Here is a 13,888-nt window from a genome sequence, read left to right on the forward strand (position 1 = left end):
CATATGAATGTATGTACTCAGTTTTAAACATGTTTAGGGATTATACATAAAAACAAACTGGCCTCATGTAGAGATAAAATACGTAAGAATTAATTATCAGCCATACTTTCCCATTTTTCCAAACTGTAAATTTATGTGACATATCATGTACCATAATTAACACATCGAGCAATGAACAATCCTCAGTGTAACATTTTATAAAACTTTTAATGTATAATCTACCATCTACGTGCAGAATTACAGACCACCAGTTTGTTATTCTGATAGTCTCATATCCCCTGTATAAGTTATTTCACAGTTTTATCTACATGTTTATGAAAACCTTTAAAAGTAATTTTAATGAAAAGGAAAGATACTACCGGTTATAGGCTCATTTTGGTATAACCTTTAAAAGCAAATGAAAAAAATCGTTCTGTGCGTCCGATTTCCTACGTATTGACTTTGCCTATTGACAATAACATTTCATAGCTTGGTAACCTTTTCTAAATGCTCCCTTTCATAGATAGCAGTTGCCATTTACTAAGGCTAAGGCTGGAAGAGACATAATCAACTTAAGGGCTATAACTTAACCATATCCTTACTGAGACAAGGCCTAAATAGGATAAAGTTTTATTGCTATGTGAAAGGCATACTTATTTTTTTACATAATCTGTCATGTATTCATGCTATTATCATACATGCTAACTGTAAATCTTAACAAACACACCGCAGGTGGTGTTAACTTTGATCTATTAAAAATTCTGAGTAAAAAAGGGGTATAACACAAAAAATTGCTTTCAGAATTATGCCACTTGTCTAACAACTGCACCTTGTCATGATCAGAAAGTTTTCCAAGTTTCATGTTGATGTAAACTTTTAAAACTTAAAAGTACACACAAAATGAGGCAAAATTTTAACAAAATGTGAAGTAAAGTAAACATTAGACATGAACATATAAATAAAATAATCTACATTTACATGGTTAATTTACACAAGCACTTGCATCTTTCCACAAGAAATATAATAATCTACATCATATCAAGAGTTCTCTTTAAATGATGTTCAGTCTGACTTTTTTTTATACAAAAATGTCTTCATAAAACTGCTTAAATGTCTTCTCAACAAAAATATATCACTCTTAATATTGCACTATTTGGTCCCAGTCAATTTGATTTGTAAAAACTTCCATATCTAACCAGACTTCATAATTTTGTTTGAACTCTTCACTAAGATCAAGGTTTTGTCCTAATACACTAAGTATACAGTTATCAACAGGCTTGAAATCAGGGTCGGCCCCATTAGTCCCGTATCTACGATTACTGAATCGATCCACACAAGCTCTAAGGGCACATTCTTCTGCTTGAAAATCCCATGGTCTTGCATCCATATCTGAAGGGTAATAGCATGTAAACTTATTTTATTGCAGTCTGCAAGTTTGAGAAGAAAATAATGTAAACATTGTTTTGTTTATAAATTATTTTTTGTAAGAATATTTCTTTCTTTTTATTATGATGTTCTATTGACATGTATAGAAATTTATAATTTCTAATACAAATCATACTGAAATTTAAGGAAGGTGAATCATTTGAAAATTCACTACTGATTTAAGGTCTATTAATTATTATTCAAAGTACCAAATAGAAATATATAACAAAGGATTTTTTTTTAAGTGACAGATATCTATTTCCATAACCTGCCATTTCTTTGGACATTAGTGAACAGGATATTGAAAGTTCGGTGTATGAGACAAAATTGCATTAGCGGTTTATATTTCACAGTAAAGGTTGTATGGCCAATCACTGGCTATGAGATTGAGAAATACCTCCGGTGTCCCTCCATACATTGTTTCAGGTACAAGAGTAGAACCATCAAAATTCAATATGATAGTTGGATATGTTACCCTATCTAAACTTATTTTTTCCCTCCTCAGCTAACCCATGTGCACATCACTTCCTTCAAATATGTATGTCAGCCTAATAACAGCTGAACTTACCATTCCCATAAGCCCAATCATCATTTAATCTATGCCTGACTTTCTGATAGATGGCTGACATAGTTTTCATGTTGGATTTCCGCCACTGACGACCCAGGTATTTGGTCTGCATCTTTAGAAGCTTGAGAATATACAACTGCATCATCGCATGCCGAACCTTTAAAGCCCGCTTCAAAATCGGCGCTGATTTAAAAACCACAAGCATCTGAAGTATAAAGCAGTAACACATTCTTTAAAGCAATGTCTCTAAACATATGGGTAATACTGAATACTAGTACATCTTATATTCTTTCGAACATTGATATTTTTCAAATTCCACCAGAATGTCAATTATTATGATGCACACTGGCACAGTTGGAGTCCTAGTTTTCCCTCATTGTATTGTTCAAGTCATTTGAAAATTACCTTACCACAAAAGTATCTAAAAATATAAACAAAGAAATTTAACTAAGTGTTATTTTTGCATAAAATTTGTGAACATACAGATACATTAACAGAGAAGGAAACATACATGAATGGATAAAATCATATTGCTGCAATCTCGGAACAATCTTTCAAAAAGAAAAGAATTATGACAGCAAACTTCACAATGCTTGATATTAAAACAAAGGCCATGTATGAATATTTAAGTTCTTAGTCTCACAGTTTCCAGAGAAAAGATTTTTAACTCTAAATCTGCTGGTAGGAACTGACCCTACCCATGTGACCAGTACAGACCATGGTCCATTGGAATATTTATGTACTCATGTGAAATGATGAATAACAACCCTTACAAAATAATTGCCACTTCTTCTCAACCAAAATAATAATTGTCCAAATAAACATGCAAATTAATTATTTTACTCATTAAAGGTAATTTAAGATTATTTTATTTATCAAAAAGATAGATATAGTCATATAATAACTTGTAGAAGAGAATTTTAAATATTGTTATTGTCATTACGAATCTTTTATCATGCAACATCAATTAGCATATCCATTTATGCACAGAATTTAGTTCAACGTGACCATTAAGGAAGGGCTTTTTTTATCAATAATGTCACATGTTTTATTATATGTTGTACAAATTTTTGGTTCCGCAACAAACATAATGTAATCCGAAGTTGTAGAAACTCGTTATCCTAAGTTGTGCTTTCACTTCAGGCTAAGATAACATTATAAAACACAGAAGATACAATTACGAAAAAAGTACAACTGTATAACATAAAATTTAATTAAGCTACAGTTTGTTTTACATTTATAGAAAAATTAAAAAAATAGCTGTCAAAGTAACAGCAGGCTCGACCATTGTCATAACTTGAAGGAAGAATGCAGGAATGTTCAAAAATCACAATGTATTAACTCAGTAAATTTTCATGCTAGGCTAAAATTATGACCAAACAGCAGGTTAGTTTTTAGATTAAAATTTCCAGTGGTTCAAATAGAACTTGCACACAGCACTTTAACCGGGAAATTTCAAAGTTCAAAAAGGACTATAATTCTGTCAATCTGTCAATACCCATGGGTTATAAGACTAGATAGTTATCTACTTTTATGATCTCAAAGACTTATTTCAAGTTTCAAATGAATCTTTTTGATACTTGATGAGAGATAAACTTCACAATAGAGTATAATTCAGTCAAAGTCCATACTAGAATAGTGTATCTTAATCAGTTCCCCACAGTTATAATACTGAAGATATCTGTGATGTTTCAAGAGAAAAGCTCCAGAAGTTACAAAGATATAAAGTTATATACAAAATGTAAACTAATATGTTATACAATATCAATGAGTAGGAGTTCAGTACTACTAGAGGTTCTTGTATAGTTAGGCTATTTTAAAATACATGTAGTCCAACTGCTTCATAAATTCTAAAGCAACTAATGCCTTATATACTTACTTGTGCTACATTATCAGCATACTTTTTTCAACATAAATCATCATAGGTGAAGCTGGTTGATTTGAAAGGATAGCACATTTCACTAGATAGGGACAGAGATAGTCTCACTCAACCAATAATGTGATATCTTATTCATGTATATATTATTCTAGATGTCAAATGAATGTGTTTTGGCACAAATCTGCAATCTGGGGGCCTTTCTGGTCTTTTTTGTCAAGGAGGGGAAAGGGGATGGGTGATGGGAAATTGAACAAGTGAATACACTGGTCTACAAGTCATAGTGCAGCTAGGTCAGTAATGATGGAATTAGTTTGTACAACTAGTCATTTCCACATCTATTTTCAAGATATAGAAAAATGTTCCTATCAGTAACATTACATAACAACACCGGGAACAGGATTTCCTGTTACACTCACTCCTTGTCCAGTTAGTATTAACAGTTATTTTAGAAATCCTTCACAGTGGCCAGAATAACAACAACAGGTAAACAGACTATCCTACATGAGTACTGTCACGTAAATTTGTCTATCAACAAAAGCAGCCTTCCTAAATTGCATGGGGATTGTCATTTACTTAACAGCATCTTAAAATATATTACAGGTCAATATTCTAACAAACAAATATTTTGAGGCAGGATATCAACATTGTCTATAACATTGTGTCATGTAGATTTTCCATGCACTGGTATTTACTAAGATGGTGAATGGAAAAACCAATTGTCACGTATGAATCTTTAAGTTTCTTTATGTATTTTGTTCCTAATCTAAAAGACATATTCATGCAAGTTATTATTATTGAAGGCAAATTTGAATTCCTTTAAACTGTCAAACTTCAAAGCAGAAAGTACATTCTTTTTTACTTACCACTACCAGATTTCATTGAGATAATAATTTTTTCTGCCCAATATGATTAGAATAAAATTTAATGATACATGATAGCTTTTTTAATAAGCAAATGAGTCAGTCCAGAAAGGCCTGATTCTCTGTAGAAACTCTGTAGAAAATTTATTGGGCTATTTTGGACTTGTTTAAAACAAATTTTCTCTATAAGTATAAGAAAATGGATACAATTATATAAACATGAGAGTCTGCCAAAGATGATTTGATTACAAAATATTCAGCAATACACAGGAACATATGCAGTTCAATTCAAGATATTATGATGCATGTACACTTATTATATACATTTGTTAATCTTTTCAGTGCCTGCAAAACTAGAATACACATCCCAATCAAAGTAATATCTAATTGCCAACAAGATAGGTATATTCATTCATGGAATATAAAAACATGTATTTGATTGTTTTAGTTTTTAATGTACGTGTTTATTTTCTGTTACTTTTAGTTTTAGAAGCTTGGAGTAAAATTTTTCTTTACTTCTTTTATTTTCTGCTTTGTTAAATATAACTTGTGTGCAAATTTTCAGATCATTCTATCACCCAATATTTCCAGAATCATCATTTTCATTATGCAAAATGATCAAAAAAAGAAAAGCATTACACTTTCACTCAAAGTGGGCCAAGAATTGCACAATCAATTTTTCAATTTAATTCTGAGCATATTTCTTTATTATCATTTGTAGATTTTTTCCATTTTAAGTGCTTCACTAAACTTATGTAAAAATTTCAAATCTTCAAATCAAATGTTTTAGGTTTTTTTTATTATATATATTTTTTATATCTTTAAATCTCAGAGGAGCTCCTGTAACTGTTGTATAAAGCTGCATTGCAAATTAACCTACCTGCTTATTACATCTATATAACGCAAATGAGGACACATAAAAATATATGCATAGCCATGCAGTATTATCTTTCAGCAGTCCCACCCAAAAATAATACAGGTATGTGATAAAAAACTATACTAAGATAAGCATCTTATGTGTATACCTCGTATAAAACATAACTACACACTTTATGAAGAGAAACCTATATGATATACCTACCATTGTTCTAGAGTGCTTCCATTTGGTCAGTTTGTTCAGAATCCTCAACAGATTTATACATGAGAAAACATTCCTCCAACAATATGGTTGATTATCTCCCTTTTCCTGTGTGAATATACAAATAAACCTGAGAAAACTAGAACTGGATATCAAAACTTTACCTAAACAGATTTCAACAATCTATCAAAAACCAAAAATCTTTTTATGTCCTATACTTCACAAGTGCCCGTCTGAGCATTATCTCAGACACAAAGAGGCACCAGAGTAAAACCACTGATGTTCTTTACGCTAGCTGGATAGATTCCTCACATGAAAAAATCCAAAGTCCCTGTAAGGATTCAAACCCACAATAGTGAGGGGCAAGTGGTTTGAAGACAACAACCTCATTCACTTGGCCAAGGAGGCTCCTTAACTGAAAGTAAAATCTCTATTTTTAGCACCTGTGTCCTTGATCCTGGAGGTTTCTAACCCTACCCAGTAAGAAGACAATTCAAGATAACTACCTACTAAATATTTAAGACATCAGTTAATGCTTGAAGACTGTATGAGCAAAACGAGTAAAACTTTATTTTTAGCACTAGTGACCTCCATGCAGTCAAACAGTTTGTGCTTAATCTTACAATTCTGCCAGTGACAAGTAGTTTCATACTCGAAACAACGCAGACACTCACTGCAAGAAATCACTGCAGCGTAGGTAAATCTACCTTTACAATGAATTTTATAGTGAAAGGAGCATGTTTATAAATTATACCATACCAAAGCATCAGCTGTGAGTTCCTTCTGGTCTCCAAGTACACATGATGGGAAATCTAACACTGGTATACTGTAAAAGTAAACAATATGTCAAACAATGTATTTCAGGGTTAATTGTTACACTATCTAACTATCTAAGGATTACAAGTTTAATCCCCACATTCTCCATCTAAAATTTGATAGTCTTTCCAACTGGACACTATGTAAGCTACAACTGGCACTAAAATAACACAACCAGCAACTTGCCCCAGTAATATTTCTAAATATTTAACAATACCTATGCAAACATTGATGTATCCACAAATCACTTGTTACATAGTACCACCGTGACAGGCAATATTTTTTATAAATAGTTTGCTATTTGGGGCAGTGACATAAGAAAATAATACTGATAGTTCATTTTATGGCTGTAATGGAGGGAGAAACATACCTATTTTTGGCTGTAACATAAGAGACAATGTTTTGGTTGAAGAATTTCAAAACCAGGGGTATACAATTGGCAAACACAAGATGCTGTGACATAAACTCAAACTGAAACAAAAATGTCAATATTGTAATGTATTATATAAAAGAACATAAAGATAACATGCATTTTTCTTTGAATTTCTTGCATTTAGCAAGAATTTTGAGCACTGAATTAATCTTTTAATTCAAGTATGCAGACATTTTATAATAAATATTATAAATATATATTACTGTATAATATTATACAGTGTTTTTTTTCCAAACTGTTCCATGATTTTGTTCAGCTTAAAATAAAAAAAATAATATCAGCAGATTATAATTTGTGTTGAAGCTGGTTCTTCAAGTGTTAAAAAATGTTACACATTTTATGACCTATTTATACATTAATGACATCATAAGATAGAATTTAGTTTGTATTTTTGTAAATATTTTGAGCTCAAGTTTTTAGTATGATAAGTTTCATTAGCGTCTATAGAAAATTGACTAGTAAAAAAAACCCTGAAATTTTGTTCAGAAACTGGTTTCATACCAGCACATACATGTATATTGGGGAATCTCATCCATATTCATTTTTTTCTCATGATAGATAATTGGCCAAAAAATTTGCTGATGTTAAACAGTGAAAAATGCCTTGATAATTCAATGCATATCTAGTTCTATAAAAATTTCTCAAATTTTATGCATTTACATGTTTATCAAATAATTTTATTAAGACAAAAAAGTTCTTACCTGATAGATATGGTTAAGTTTAAAGTGTTTTAACATGAGGAGAATTAGCCCTGAGATAGCTTTCACTATGATCTCTTTATGTCTGTTTACATCTATACCAAGTTTCATTGACTGAAATACTGTTGTTCTGTAATGAAGAAATGGACAAACTATCTGATTATATTTATACATGTAAACAGTTCTATGAAAGATTCAAGCATTTTCCCTATACAAATTAAACACAGGCACATCTTATAAAAGCCCCATTGTGCACAAGAAAAGCTTTTATTTTTATTTCTCTATGCATTTTTCTTTTGCTTTCCTGGTAAATTTTCTAAAGGTTATTCACTGACCAATTACATGAACCATCTTTTGCTTCTGTTGCATTTTAGAAATTTGTACAATTATAGTGCTTGAGTATTTTGTTGACATTTTGCTGCTTTTGTGACAAATAATTTCACATTCTGCACTAATTCCTTCAGGTGATAAGAATCTAACTTGCTCTAAAACAGTTATTTAAACATTAGCAAACTCACATTAAGAAAAATTATTCATTTTTGAGGCATAACGTGCCTTTAATGGTTTTTGTCATTAAGGTTATAAGTCACATAGGACATGTCAAGATTGATTGGCAACTTTCAAGCTCTTCTGATACAAAACACTAACATTACTCTCCTAATATCAAACACAAGCTGGTGCCTGAACTCAGCCTTTTTGCAAGTTCGCTGAATTATTCTGAAATAAAAGATTTCATATCTCTTCTGGGATTAAAGCCAAAAGAAGCAGAAAAGCCCATCAACATCGCAGGGTGACCACTAAGCCACAAATAATTTCTATATTAATCCTTCAAATTAAAGATTTTTTGCACTGAACTATGTAAAATATGATATCATGATTGTTTAAGGTGTGAATCACAATGATCAGTGATCTTAGGACTTACAATTAGTCGATCCATATTGTCCAGATCTGAATCATGAATATCCAATTATCCAAATAATCTTTACAGCCCTAATTAGCCCTCTTATATAATATATGACAATTCAAATTTGTAGAAATAAATAAAATCTTACGGCATTTCTTCAGGTAAGAGGTCAGCTAATATATTTATAGAATCTGTCTTTGTTTTAGATGTTGGTGCAGCTGCTAGTAAGATCTTCAACAATGCTATCTGTAAAACAATGATCACTTCATTTCATCATTTGATTATAAAACTTGTTGATTATAGCCATGTTACACAATAGCTCAGTATTATAAATTAACTCTAAATTGACAGGTATTATGCAGCTGTAAAACAATGTTTTAAGTTTGCTTTGAAGTTCATGAATGCAACAACATTTGATACTAATTACACAGGTAATGATTTAGTCAGCAACATAAACACAGGAATAGTGATATACAGGACTTGTAAATTCAGCATAACAATTAAAATCAGCACTTAATACACATCTACTGTTTGAGTCATAACTAGATAACCTAATGACTGTTAAAGTTCTCACCATATACTGTGGCAGATTAGGTAAAATAGCCTGAAAGAGTATTTCAGCTGGAGTGTTAGGGACATCAACTTCTGGCTGAGATAATGGATTCTTAGCGATCTCTTCTTCACGTTTTACCTGTAGCTCTGACAATGACACGTACAGGTGCTGCAATATAACCATATACAAATTGTTACATTACAAATTATTATATCTTTTAAATGAAGCTTCTGTCATTTCTCATAAAAGTATTGAGCAAAAACACACATATAATAATATGTATTAAGTCTATAAAACTATTTAAGTATTCTATTGCTCAAATTGATTAAACATTACCAACTAGTTTTGTTTAACAAACTGACAATGGAACATTGTTAATAAAAATTAAAAAAATGTCTGAAGAATAGAATTACTAGCATGAGCTGTTGGTAAGACAGCATGTTCAAATATTATACAATGACTGCTTATTATGCTCTCAAAAAAGTGTGTGATCTTCAATCCATTCCCTTCAGTAGTTTTGGAGATACAAACTTGCACACAAAAACTTAAAGTATAATGCTGATGACTGGGTGTGTTTAAAAGCTCTCCATTTTCTTCCAAAAGTTGAGCTAATAAAATGTTATTTGCCTTCAGTAAGTGTAGAACATGCATATATCTATACCTGTTTTAGGACCTTAACGCCCTCATGTATAGGTTGAGGTAGCCCAGCCAGAGAGTCCTTGTCATGCTTTACTTGAAATCCTACAAACTTGGCTCTTGTATGCTCCAAAAACATTTCCAGATCCTTTGTCCTAAAATATGCAAAAAATCACAACAACACTGTTATATGATATTTTGTTTGTTGTTTCATTTTACACCTTCTTCCAAAGTATTTCAGTCATATAGGCACCATCATTCCTAGAGGTTACATGATATAATAAAGCGTATGTCGATATTATAGCAGCTTTTACTAAAACAAGTGGGTCATCAGGGCCCTTTACCACTCGTGTGACTGAAGACTGTGAAAGTATTCAAGCATATATCAATGATGAAAAGATCAAGATTTTATTATGGTAAACAAAATTGACCTTGTATTTTGTCCAAGTACAATGAAAGACAAAGATTTAACCAAAATTGTTATCTGTTCACACTAGGATAGATTATCAACGAAAGACAACTGACCGGTCCTCAGGTCAGCTAAACTAACATTTACTTGATAATAATACAAAATATTCTACCTCACTTTTGGTTTCCATGGCAAGGTTTTCTGTGGTGTGATTCTAGGTGTAGATGGTCTGGGTGGGGTAGGTGGAAGTTCATCATCACTTCCTGATTTTGCTGAATCTAACTCCTTCAGTAGATCATCGTCGCCATTTTCAACACCATTCCCATTTTCAAACGGATTCTCATCCAGGCTGCTCTGTTTTATCAAACTCTTGAATTAGGCCGTTGCCATGACAACCGATGATAGTCATGCAAAGGTCAAGGCCATTGTTAGGAGCAGAAGTTAGCAGCAGAAAATAAAGGTTAGAAAAGGCAGCCATGTTAGTAATTGGAGTATCTATATTATGTTATTTATTTCAATTTTACATAAAGACACTGTTAAATAAAGAATATATTGTTGTTAATGGACCAGGAAATTTTTATATTGATGTTTGTAAAAAAAAATTAAAATGAGTGTCCTCTTTTAAAACAAAAAAAACAATATTTAAACAGTCTTATTACATTACTCAATGATAATCACAAATGGAAATTTTTCTTCTGAATTTTCTAATTACAGCGAAACTTTTTTATTCTCAGATTATAAATTTGTGCAATTTGAAAAAAGTTTTGGAAATGAGGCTGCCTTAGAAGGGTCTACACAGACTGACAACATGTATGCATTTATTCTCTGCCAGTTATCTAAACTCCTCCCACTCACAACAGATCTCCGCCCATTTACAACTCTTTCATTTCACAACACAAGATTCTGTATAGACCCCTAGAAAGGCCAAATGAAGCATGATAGAGGTGAAGTGAAAGGTAAAGGGTGGATATAGAGGGATGGGGAAACATGCATTACAAGTACACTCAATGACAATTCATAATAACATAAAATAACATCAATCATGAACTGGGTATACAACTTATTGAAATTAAACAAAACATTTATCAAAACAACAGCACCAAATGTGGTGTCTATGCTCATCTGTAAAGGGCAAAAACTAAAATAAAAATTTAATTCATAAGTGTTACGGATGTTTTGCAAGTCACTTCCTAAAAAGATGATTAACTTTGTGAGGACATACTGGTATTTGTACAAAAGTTCAATTATTTTCCATGTAACAAAGGGCATAACTCTAAAAACACTGATCTCTCAGTTATGGTTTTGTTTTAATTTTAAGAAATACTTCACGAAAAAAGGGGCATAACTCAAAAATAGTTTTAAGAATTATGCCCCTTATTTTGTAACTATGTCATGTCATGATAATCATGTCTTTTGAGTTATGCGTTGACAATCAAATCATTCTACTTTATAAGCAATTTTGATACCCCCCAAAAAATCAAAGTTAAAAACAGGCATACTTCCAAGAAAATAGCTTTCAGACCCTACAACTGCACCTTGTCATGATTATACAGTATGCCTACTTTCATGTGGATACTAATTGTCTGTATAATGGGCTACAATAAAGTTTTTACACCATGACAATGGCGACTATGACAACAACCCGGTGATCACAAATTCATAAAAGCTTGAAATTTTCTCTGAAACAAACAAGCTAACAAGTATGTTTCCTTAATAACTGTTAAAACATAAAAGTTTTTAACATAATCAAGTCACATATTGATACATTCAAGTTACACAGATAGCTTCAAGAACAAGATTTTTTGTTTGTATTACGATATAAAAGATACTTTATAGACAAGAACCTAACCATTAAAAATTTGCTTCATTTTCAATAATAGTTCATTAAATCTTACATGAATAAATAAAGCAATAACAATTACAATGAAATTATTATAACTGTTATCATAACAACACTGTAAATGTAAACTGTGGTTAAAATCAGTTTAACATACTGGAGTAACATAGACCATAAGGTCTAATGATATACAACACAAAATGTTTCATTAATTTAGGAAGAAACAAAAGCCTTTTGGTTTTTTTTGGCTCTTGTTTTTGAAGCTATTTGTGTAACACATCCCTAAAACTGCAAGATGTTTTATGACTAGACTTTATACCAACTAACCTATATAGAATCCAATACATAGCTTATCTAGACAGGCTTATTTTCAGATTTTTAGGGGAATGTACAGAATAGCATACAGTGCAGACCATAAACTGACAGCATGGATGTGCTGGCTGATTTCGGTCTGCACTGGTTGCATTGGTAAAAGCATATATACCGGGTAGGTACCGTATAATTAACATGTGGTAAAATGTCCCTTTTTCATACCAACTACTTACAACTTAACAAAAGTTATGATCTTTTGTTTGCTTTTGTTTAATACATAAAATGCAAAATTATTTTATCTATATGTGATTTATAAGCAAGGTTGAGCTATATAAGTTGTTTTTAATTATTAAAGCTTGTAATGATGGTAACTATGGTAACCTCTAGCAAAGCTTCTAGGGAAAACTGGTGGAAGCAATATTTCATATATTTAACTGTGGAAGAAGTTGTAGCTCTGTGTACTATTGTGAAGATTATATAAATTACATTTAATTGAATCAAATGTAAATAATGATCTTGAGCAAATTAACCACTGACAAGATAAATATCTTAAATGGACTTCTTTCAATTTGAATAAAGGTACAACAGACTAAGAATTCATAAGACACAATTTAATTTCATAAAAGAATGACACTTTAAATCTTGCCTGTCACATTACAATGTATTTACAAGTATTTTGAGTTCCACCAGAGATTGCCTTATTCTTGTTAAACAAGAGCTGTTGATAGAGCAGTCTGCTTGACTATTCACAGTGCCTGATAGTCCTTGGTAATGAAGACTTTTCTAAGCTCAAAAGGGACATAATTCTGTATAAATCCATGTTAGAGTTATGGGCCTTAGCCAGTGACCTCCTATATATACTCTCAATATGTGAGTAAAGTTTCAAGCCATTCCCTTTAGTAGTTTTGGAAATACCAAGAAATACCAAACAAAAACTTAACTAAAGTGTGACCTGGACACTTGGGTGAGTACAACAGCTCTCCCTATTCATCAAATAGACCACTAAATAGTACTTTCAACTCAAGACCATTTTTGCATTAATTGCTATATTCGGAATTTTTCTCTCTCTTTTTATATACTAATATTTGGTTTACAAAGCTTAGCTCCAAATAATTGGCAGGATAAATAACTGTCTGATATTACCTTAAAATCACTCATTGATAGAAACTAAAAACGAAATACATCAATGAAAATTGTGCCTAGATATAATGTAAATAAATAATTGTAAAATAAATAGCAAATGATAGAAGCATAATAAAGTATATCTTGTTAGCAATGTATATATTGTTTAAATAAATATAGCAAATAAATAATGATTCAAATTTCACACACAATTAAACAGTGCTTAAAAAATAACTATAAGGTAAGAAACATCCCCCCCCCCACCCCAGTAGTCAGAAAAATAGATGATGTTTAATTTTAAAGAATACACTTTCAAAACTGCTCTTGTGTTGTTTTTTTCTCTTTTATTAGCAAGCTTGATGTTTTACAACAAGGGAAT

At 31.4% G+C, this 13,888-nt stretch overlaps 1 protein-coding gene across 4 annotated transcripts in view; it reads right to left on the reverse strand.

The window, feature by feature from the left end:
• Positions 1-629: 629 nt before the first annotated feature.
• The window catches only part of LOC132756832 (striatin-interacting protein 1-like), a 33,461-nt gene continuing 20,202 nt past the window's right edge, over positions 630-13,888 (reverse strand). Inside the window, exons 10-20 of one of the 4 annotated variants that reach the window (XM_060747974.1) lie at positions 13,531-13,554; positions 10,411-10,592; positions 9,855-9,984; positions 9,215-9,361; positions 8,789-8,886; positions 7,740-7,866; positions 6,976-7,076; positions 6,549-6,615; positions 5,793-5,897; positions 1,973-2,177; positions 630-1,368 (exon numbers count right to left, since the gene is read on the reverse strand). In XM_060747974.1, coding sequence (XP_060603957.1) covers positions 1,118-1,368; positions 1,973-2,177; positions 5,793-5,897; positions 6,549-6,615; positions 6,976-7,076; positions 7,740-7,866; positions 8,789-8,886; positions 9,215-9,361; positions 9,855-9,984; positions 10,411-10,592; positions 13,531-13,554 — 1,437 coding nt within the window. In that variant the 3' untranslated portion in view covers positions 630-1,117. Of the gene's footprint in view, positions 1,369-1,972; positions 2,178-5,792; positions 5,898-6,548; positions 6,616-6,975; positions 7,077-7,739; positions 7,867-8,788; positions 8,887-9,214; positions 9,362-9,854; positions 9,985-10,410; positions 10,608-13,530; positions 13,555-13,888 lie in introns of all 4 variants that reach the window. The other 3 variants (XM_060747973.1, XM_060747976.1, XM_060747975.1) reach the window with 3 other exon arrangements.

This window comes from Ruditapes philippinarum, unplaced genomic scaffold (assembly GCF_026571515.1).
Source record: "Ruditapes philippinarum isolate M1 unplaced genomic scaffold, ASM2657151v2 ctg598_1_1_1_1, whole genome shotgun sequence".
NCBI classification, from domain to species: Eukaryota; Metazoa; Mollusca; class Bivalvia; order Venerida; family Veneridae; genus Ruditapes; species Ruditapes philippinarum.